Consider the following 9012-nt stretch of genomic DNA (forward strand, 5'->3'; position numbering starts at 1 on the left):
GGGCTTTGTGCTTCGTGTGCCCCACTATCTGGGCTCATTGTCACTCAAAGGACCTGGGTGCAGGGGACCCAGTCTGCCATGCTGCCATTCTTGCTGCCTGCTGTGCCAGGAGCAGTTCCGTCTTACCATCTACTTTAACCTGTGGTACGTTTACTCCTTGCCATCCTTTATGACAGGGGTGAATAGGGCCAGGTGGTTAAGTTTTCAAGGCTGCAGGCCACATTGTTTCTGCTGGAGAGGACTCAGCTTAACCACTGTCGCCTGAGAGAAGCGGTACACAATATGTAAACGAGTGGGTGCGGCTGTGTTTCGCCACCATCACACCCTGTCAACCTGCTAACTTTAAGTACAAGAGCGAGCAGCTGGTCCACCTTCCTTTTAGAGATGGGACACCTGAGACTCAAAGCCGGAACCTGCCTAACGTCTGTATGGAGCAGGCAGTGGAGGTAAAGACGGCCCTGTGCCACCAGATCGCTTTCCACCGTTCCCCACCTTCCTCTGTGCTTTGCTCACGGTTGCTAAAGAAAACCTTCAGCTTGCAGAAAGTTCTGCCAATGGGAGGCACAAGTAGAGATAGAAAGGCAGAGGAGAGCGGAGGGAAACAAGGTTGGTTATGTACCCACCAGGCTTCTCGGACTGTCAGGGCCTGGTGGGAGGGCTTCTTCATACCCCTCTCCAGGTGCATGGAATCGCTTCTGCTCCTTCCCCTTTATGCCCAGAAGAAAAGAATTACCGCCCACCTCCATTCCCACTAGTGAGGAGTACATTGCCGTCCTTAAAGGTTAGTCACTCTATTCAAATTACCTGTTTCCTGCCCTGCCAGGACCGACTGCGGGTTAACGGGCATGTCAGCCTGGGTCCACTGAAAACCCTTTATCTTTCCACTCCTCTGCGGGAAGCGACACACTTTTATTACTCCAAATGGTATTCAGACTTCAGAACCCAGTTCACAGGCCATCCCTTGGCAACTTCTTTCAGTTCCCGCCGAGGAGTATTTTGGCCTCTCAACTCCCCTCCTGTTCTGGGTCACGTGGTGATCACGTTTCATCTTTGTGTCTTCTCTGTGCTTCTTGGAGGGGGGCTCTGTTTCTGACCCGTTGTGGGGTCCGCTAACTACCTGACACCTAAGTCGGCCACACTACAGGCCGATGCTAACCCCCACGCGGCGTTCGCAGAGCACGGTCGTGCAAGCGGCTTCTCATCGGAAGTCCCTTGTTAGAAAAGAGAATCTTCGGGCTAGGGCCCATTTACTAATCCTGTGGTCACGGTGCCACACGGCTGACCATTTAGACCAATGCATGGCCACCTGGGGTCGGGGGGAGTCTGAGAACTGCCACTGCCCCGGGGCCCCTCGGGCGACAGCTTTGCCCCCGTCACTGTTCCTCCACGCTCAGCAGCCGAAATCCCACCAAAGGCTGTCAGCCCGCGCTCCTCCCCGCGCACGCGTGGCCGGGCCCTGGAAACCATAGAGTGCCGCGGGCGGACAGAGAGGCCAGAAGCCGGGGTCGCTCCATCCCCCGCTTCCGGCCGCGCCTCGCTGCTCTGGGAGGGGCTGTAGCGGCGTGCGCAGTTTCCATGGGGACTGAAGATGGCGCCGCGAGGTGAGATTTCGGAGGTGTGTGAGTCTCTGGTCCTGATGCCTTCAGTGTCCCTCTCGCCCCCGTTAGAGCTCGACCTAAACTCATCATTCTCGGGGCTAGGGACATTGCTCCCCGCTCGCTAGAGTGGGGTTTCGCAGCCCCACCCTCCCGGAATGCCTGAAGGTCTCCAGGTGCAGGTCTAGAAGCCCCCAGATCCTGGGCTGGGCCTCTTCTAGGCCGGCTCAGTTACGAATTTGCCGTGTGGCCTCAAACAGGCCAGTGCTGGCCTTTGCGCCCCAATGGCCCGAATAGTGACCAGGTTAGATCTTAGAGAGGCCTTGACTTTCACCCAGGAGACAAGAGTCGGGTTTGACTGTAATTCCGGGGAATGAGGGGGGTTAAGGGAAGCCCCCTACACACACGCACAGACGCGCGCACACGCCCAGACGCGCGCACACGCCCTCTCATTATCCGCAGTCAGAGGTACCCCAGGTGGCCTTTTCCACTAGCTGCGACCTCGTGTTTTCTTCCAAGTTAGGCACAGAACCATTCAAAGAACGGAGATTGAGGTGCCGTCCGGCCCATCCCTCTTATTTGTGCTCGTCTTTCCAGGTAAACGGCTGTCCTCCACCCCCCTGGAAATCCTGTTCTTTCTGAACGGGTGGTATTATGCTACCTATTTTCTGCTGGAACTCTTCATATTTCTGTACAAAGGTAAGGCGTGGGGCTTGACTACCGTTGCCCCAACATCCCTTCCCCACGTCAGTCCAGAGCCAACTCCCATCAAGAGCCTGCTTTTCTGTAGCTCCCCCTCACTTCTTCATTTTATGGCTTCTTCGAGAATGATTCACTAGGAAGCCCCTCAGCAGGCATTTCCTCAGTTTGGGAAATGTGGACTTCTCTGTCCTTACTCTCCCTCATCACCTCTCCGCTGAGCCCCACTAAGCTCATTGGTGACCCTCAGAAACTGTTCAGGGGCCAGTATACCTATGTAGATCCAATCATTTTGGATAGTGGAGGCCTCACAGACTCTTGGAGTTTGGGGTGAAATCCCCTAATAACGAGCTGGCCTCTAACAGACACAGTCACACTGCGAGTTAACGTATCCTGCAGCAGGTTAATAGATCCTGCCCACATCTTGCTAACTAGTTCATGGAAAGCTGATAAGATGCATGCCCTCTTTATCCCCAGGTGTGGGGGAGCTCTTGTGGGTGCTGTTATAGGCTTGCAAACCCTGGCTTTTCTGTTGGCAGCTCTCCTGCTACCATATCCAACAGCCAACCTAGTACTCGATGTGGTGATGCTTCTCCTTTACCTTGGAATTGAAGTAATTCGACTGTTTTTTGGTGAGTTTTGTCCAGAGGATATTTCCATTCTTCTCAGACAGACTGCTCTCTGTAACTTGATTAACAAGAACAAGTACATGACCTGGTCTCACAATAAGAGATTGGATCTGGTGGAAAGTCCCATTACTCCCTCTCGGAAGTTTCAAGCTGCTTCATATTTTGGGTCAAGCTTTACTTGTTTGTTGCTCTGTAGGGCCAGAGGTGGGCAGTAGCATTTTAGATAGTTCCTTCCTAATTTCCTAAGTGCTAGGAGAGCCTGGTTCCTCCCCTGGCTTGCTTGGGAGAATAGATTTGACTGTAACTCCATGTTCAAGGCCATATATGTCACATTAGTATTAAGGTCCCCTCTTCTCTCTGAACACGGATTTCTTAGGACATTTTTTTTTTTTTTAAGATTTTATTTATTTATTTGTCAGAGAGAGAGAGAGAGAGAGCACGAGCACATGCAGACAGAGTGGCAGGAAGAGACAGAGAGAGAAGCAGGCTCCCTGCTGAGCAAGGAGCCCGATGTGGGACTCGATCCCAGGACGCTGGGATCATGACCTGATCTGAAGGCAGCCGCTTAACCAACTGAGCCACCCAGGTGTCCCTCTTAGGACATTTTTAAAAAAGATTTTATTTATTTATTTGACAGAGCAAGACAGGGAGACAGAGCAGAAGTCGAGAGAGCAGCAGAGGGAGAGGGAGAAGCAGGCTCTCCACTGAGCAGGGAACCTCACACAGGGCTCAATCCCAGGACCCTGAGATCATGACCTGAGCCAAAGGCTGATGCTTAACCAACTGAGCCACCCAGGTGCCCTTAGGACAAGTTTTTTATCCTCACAGATCCAGAGCAAATTCCTTACTAGTTAGAATATCTTATCCCAGAAAACAGTGTTAAAACAGAAGCTGAGAAGAAACAGTATTTGCAGCACATGTAACAAAGGATAAAGAAGGCTCACGTAAATCACTAAAGAAAAGATGACCTAATTTTAAAAATTGGTAAGGGACACTAATAGGCAATTCATACAAGAATAATTACAGAGGATCAGTAATCATGATAAAATGCCCAAACTCATTAATAAAAAACAGATTGAACAAACAAAGTAACAATTTCATCCATCATATTTAAAAGATTTCCAAATACTCAGTATTGGAATGGATGTGAAGACCAGGCCTCTCTATTCCCACACTCTTTGGGAATATAAATTAGAACAATTGTTTTGCTAATAGTTTTGCCATGTAAAATATGTATTTTTTTCTTTAAGATTTTTATTTGTTTATTGGACAGAGATAGAGATCACAAGTAGGCAAGAGAGGCAGGCAGAGTTTGGGCAGGGGGGAAACAGGCTCCCTGCTGAGCAGAGAGCCCAATGCGGGACTCGATCCAAGGACCCCAAGATCACGACCCGAGCCAAAGGCAGAGGCTCAACCCACTGAGCCACCCAGGCACCCTGTATTTTTTTTTTTTAAATGATTTTATTTATTTGAGAGAGAGAACGCACATGAGTGGGGCTGAGGGGCAGAGGGAGAGAATCTCAAGCGGACTCCCCACTGAGCAGAGCCTGATGCAGGGCTTGATTTCACAATTCTGAGCTCATGACCTGGGCTGAAATCAAGAGTCATAAGCTCAAAGGACCGAGTCACCCCCGTGCCCCTAAAATTTGTATTCTTCATCCTGACAATTACACATCTAAAACTCATTGAAAAAACCCAAGTAATTCCACAGATATGTAAAGGTACCTATTGGAGAAAGCTTATGGCCACATATTTTGTAACATCAAAACATTAGAGGGGCCCCTGGCCGGCTCCGTCGTCAAGCGTGCCACTCTTGATCTCTGGGTTGTAAGTCCAAGCCCCATGCTGGGTAGAGATTACTTAAAAAATAAAACTAATTAAAACAAAATTAGAGGGGTGCCTGGGTGGCTCAGTTGGTTAAGTTTCTGACTTCAGGTCAAGTCATGATCTCAGGGTCCTGGGATCTAGCCCCACATTGGGCTCCCTACTCAATGGGAGTCTGCTTCTCCCTCTCCCTGTTCCCCTCCCCCCGATAGTACTCTCTCTCTAATAAAATCTTAAAAAAACTGGAAGCAACCTAAACATCTGCCAATACAGGATTAGTTAAATGAATTATAGAATTGCCTCAATGAAATCGCTCATAGCCATTAAAAAGAGAATTAGGTAGTTATACGTGGAAAGGTGTCTAACTTACATTAAATGGGAAAAAATAAATGGAAAACAGTATGTAGAGTATGATCCTATTTTTATAATAATAAATAGTAATATGGGGCGCCTGGGTGGCTCAGTGGGTTAAGCCGCTGCCTTCGGCTCAGGTCATGATCTCAGGGTGCTGGGATCGAGTCCCGCATCAGGCTCTCTGCTCAGCAGGGAGCCTGCTTCCCTTCCTCTCTCTCTGCCTGCCTCTCTGCCTACTTGTGATCTCTCTCTGTCAAATAAATAAATAAAAATTCTTAAAAATAAATAAATAAATGAATGAATGAATGAATGAATAAATAAATAGTAATATGTAAGTATACACACATAAAAAAATCTGCAGCAGTATATACATTGTTCTGTAATAATGGTTGTCTCCACTGGGCAGTCCTGGGGCCTTTCAGTTTCCATATTTTCTAAAATTATTTTCTGTATTTATATTAGTTGAAAAGTTTTCAGTGATTATATATTATAGTTAAAAAAATATTCCCCCCAAGCAAATAAGTCGCTGTCCCTTGAGTGGGAAGCAGACTTGAAGCAGGACCTTTGGTGTGAACGACTCCATCCTGTGGCACCTCCGGAGCCTCGCATTTTGAGCGCAGTGGGACCCCATTTATAAATCTGCCCATCCCCATTTGGGATCATTTTTCTCTGCCTTGCCAGGCTCTCCTTCCCATCCCCCCAACCTTTCCTCTGAGCCCAGGGAAAGCAGGTCACTTCGAGGTGATTCCATGGGCTGTGTCTGACAGGTACAAAGGGAAACCTCTGCCAGCGAAAGATGCCACTTGGTATTAGTGTGGCCTTGACCTTCCCATCTGCCATGATGGCCTCCTATTACCTGCTGCTGCAGACCTACGTGCTCCGCCTGGAAGCCATCATGAACAGCATCTTGCTCTTCTTCTGTGGTTCAGAGCTGCTGCTTGAGGTGCTCACCCTGACGGCTTTCTCCAGGTACCGCTGCTGAGGGACCATTTCCTGTCACCTGAGGGTTGGGTTCCCATCTCCTCCTAGGGAGGGACTCATTGTTCTTCTGAAGCCTGAGGGGTCTGAAGCACTTTCAGGGGGAAAAAGGGTGCCTAGGGGATTGCTTTTCCTATTTATGGTAGACAGTTACTCAGGGAAGAGATTCTCCTTGTTCTCTGGGTCCAAGAGGCTTGGAAGATAGAACAGTTCAGGCCAGCTGCTCTTGTTCACTGGTCTTTTAACCTTTTTTCTTTCTTTCTGCCATCAGTATGGACAGGATTTGAAGTACAGACATTTCAGCCAGCAGCCCTCATGGGCTGAGACCACAGGTTCTTCTGGTCTTCAGCCACACCAGTGAGAACTGGGTCAAGTTGTACTGGGAAGGGTTGCAGCTCTTCCTCAGTACAGACATTCGAGCATGAAGCCACTGGGCATCATCTTCTAAACTAGGACCATCAGCCTAAGAGACTGTGCTACACTCCAGCATAGGGAGGGGCGAGGCTGTCCCATCCTGGCCTGGCTCAGAGCCGGCTCCCTGCTGAGCTCCGGTTCTCTTTGATCCTCATGGCCAGAGCATCTTGTGTGGCCCACGTGGGCTCCTTGGGCTTCCAGCAGGACCGGAGCCACATACTCCCCGTGAGCACAAAGAACCTTGGGACGGTCTGCTCCCAGGGTGACGCGCAAGCCTCTCACGTCCTTCCCCAGAGACTGAGCTCCGGAATTTTTTTAGTGGCTCATAGTGTTATTTTTCTACTCTCATCATGATACAAACATTATTTTGTAATAAACGTATATTTTCTGTCATGGGAGTTGCAGCCTTTTCCTTATGGCACCTGTCCCTAGAATTTCATCCGCCCCAAGGGAAGGTAGGCTTTGTCCCAGTGGTTGTTCCCAGGCTGTGCTCACTGGTCCTGTGTGGACACGAAGGCAATGGTGATTTTCTTCCCCCAGCTCTAGCTTAAATTAACGCCGAAAGGCACCGTCAGCTTCCGTATCTTCCTCAGGCCTGTCGTCCTGTGACAGACTGCTCATACACTTCACCTCCGCCCCAGAGCCAGCATCTTTTCTCTCACTCCTCTTACAGGTCATGGTCAGCTTCTTACCAGAGTGAGGCAGGAATACTTGGAAGAAGCATAGTCAAAAGGCAGCATTTTCCAGTTGTTTATTTTAAAATTCCAAATTAACATAAAAGGAAATACACTTTTTTTTTTTAAACTGGAGAAATATTGCCTTACATGCGTATATCATTCCTTTTTCCAAGTCTTTAAAATTTTCTCATCTAACTCAGTAGTGGCTTTTTTTTTTCTCTTTCCCCCAAGAAGCCGCCAGGAGCCATGACAGAATCCACTTTAGGAAACCTCAAGCCATATGGCCCCTCTGCTGTCAGATGAATCCTAGAATATCTGCTCTTGCTCAAAGTCAAAGTTAATTGGTCTTTAAGCATTTCTATGCTGGCTTTTAATTCTGCTTATTTCCCGTGATCGCGCTCCTTCTCATTCTGTGAAGGTCTCCACTGTCCAGAAGCACTGATGATTTATCTTGTTTCCTACCCCTTGTGTGTCCTTGCTTCCTGGCGGCTTTTGGAGTCTATCCAAAAACTGTAGTAAACAGGCCTAATCCACCATGAAACAGTAACAAAAAATCTTGGAACCTCTTTGATATTTCAGTCACAGACCCCCCCAACCCCCGGCCTGTTGCTTGCACTGCTGCTTTCTCTAGCTGTGCTTTGAAGAAGTTGTTGACATCAAGCTAGACAGGAACTGGTTCTCCAGGGCCTCCCCATTTCTTCTAAAGGTTCAGTGGTTAAGGTCATTCTCCTGGCAACACAGATAAATGAATGAAAGGCTCATTTGGAAGTTTAGAGGTGGCTTATAACTAAAAGGAGCCTTAGAAAGGAATCTAAACTCCCACTTTGGAGACTTAAGAGATGAGAAGGGAACAGCCCAGCATCCCACAACCGGCTACTAGCAGTTGGATCTAGAAATCTTGTCTTAGCAGTCTGTCTAGATCAAGTAAATTCTCCTCCTCCACAAGTACCACTTGAGGAGGATGAGTAGTTGGAAGTGGGGATGGGATTAGAGCAGGAAGTCCTCACTCATCTGCTGGTTCTCTGCGAGCCTCTTGCACTGTGCTTCCTGGGGCCGGCTCCACGGAGCTTCATTCTTCCTGCGGCTTGCTGGAACCACACGTGCAGGTGTAGTCACACAACAGAATGTCATAACTGAAACTGAGGCAGCAGGGGGTGGGAATGAGCATAGCCAGTCTTTCGGGGTTAACGTGGTCGGATTTTGTATTCGAATGCCAAGGGGAAGTCACTGAGCCGCCTGTCTAGACCTGCAGGATCAACATTCTGGAACAGTGGAGAGGACCTGAGTGAAGGAGTACGCCTTGGTCACAGGGGCGGGGAGAGACCTGCTCAGATATTTATCACACGCGTGGCCAGGTCAGGTGACTGCAGTGGCCATCCCTAGAGGCTGAGGTCTGGCCCAGTTCAGGAAGCACTCGGCATACGCAGATTCGGGTTTGTGGCTCTATACCATGACAGCAATGTATAGGAGACTAATAACTCATCCAGTGCCTGGCAGAGTAGATTTAATCCGTACTATGATCCTGTGAGGCAGAAGAAAATCAACTCAAATGTTAAGTCACCTCCTGTCTGAGGGCATTTAGCTTAAGTAAGAGTTGGGATTTGAAGCAACAGGAACCCCAAAGTCATTCCCTTTCTGTTCCACCGTGGTAGTGCTTTGATGAAGAATGGGTCTACTTCTCTAACTTACCGGTCCTCATGCTTTAGTTTACACGAATGTCATCTTGGACATAAGCAGCAGATTTCTAGACTTCACTTAGAAGTGGGGCTTGCTGGAACAGGCAGCACGGGACCACGGAACCTGCCTTGAGAGCCCACTCCTGTTTCCCTCATGCTATGCGTT

At 48.8% G+C, this 9012-nt stretch overlaps 1 protein-coding gene across 5 annotated transcripts; it reads left to right on the top strand.

Moving 5' to 3' along the window:
* The first annotated feature begins 343 nt into the window (after positions 1 to 343).
* Positions 344 to 8912, top strand: TMEM216 (transmembrane protein 216). 5 transcript variants are annotated; one of them, XM_032356920.1, is made up of 6 exons: positions 345 to 446; positions 627 to 781; positions 2193 to 2294; positions 2834 to 2926; positions 5869 to 6070; positions 7167 to 8912. In XM_032356920.1, the coding sequence occupies exons 1-6, from the start codon at positions 385 to 387 to the stop codon at positions 7264 to 7266; spliced, it is 714 nt and encodes a 237-aa protein (XP_032212811.1). In that variant the 5' UTR covers positions 345 to 384; the 3' UTR covers positions 7267 to 8912. The 5 variants fall into 5 exon arrangements, with proteins under 5 accessions (XP_032212815.1, XP_032212811.1, XP_032212812.1 ...); XM_032356924.1 differs by lacking the exon at positions 627 to 781 and having other exon boundaries at positions 344 to 446; XM_032356921.1 differs by lacking the exons at positions 345 to 446; positions 7167 to 8912 and adding an exon at positions 6351 to 6886.
* Positions 8913 to 9012: the final 100 nt, after the last annotated feature.

Source organism: Mustela erminea, chromosome 9, assembly GCF_009829155.1.
Source record: "Mustela erminea isolate mMusErm1 chromosome 9, mMusErm1.Pri, whole genome shotgun sequence".
In the NCBI taxonomy this organism is placed as follows: Eukaryota; Metazoa; Chordata; class Mammalia; order Carnivora; family Mustelidae; genus Mustela; species Mustela erminea.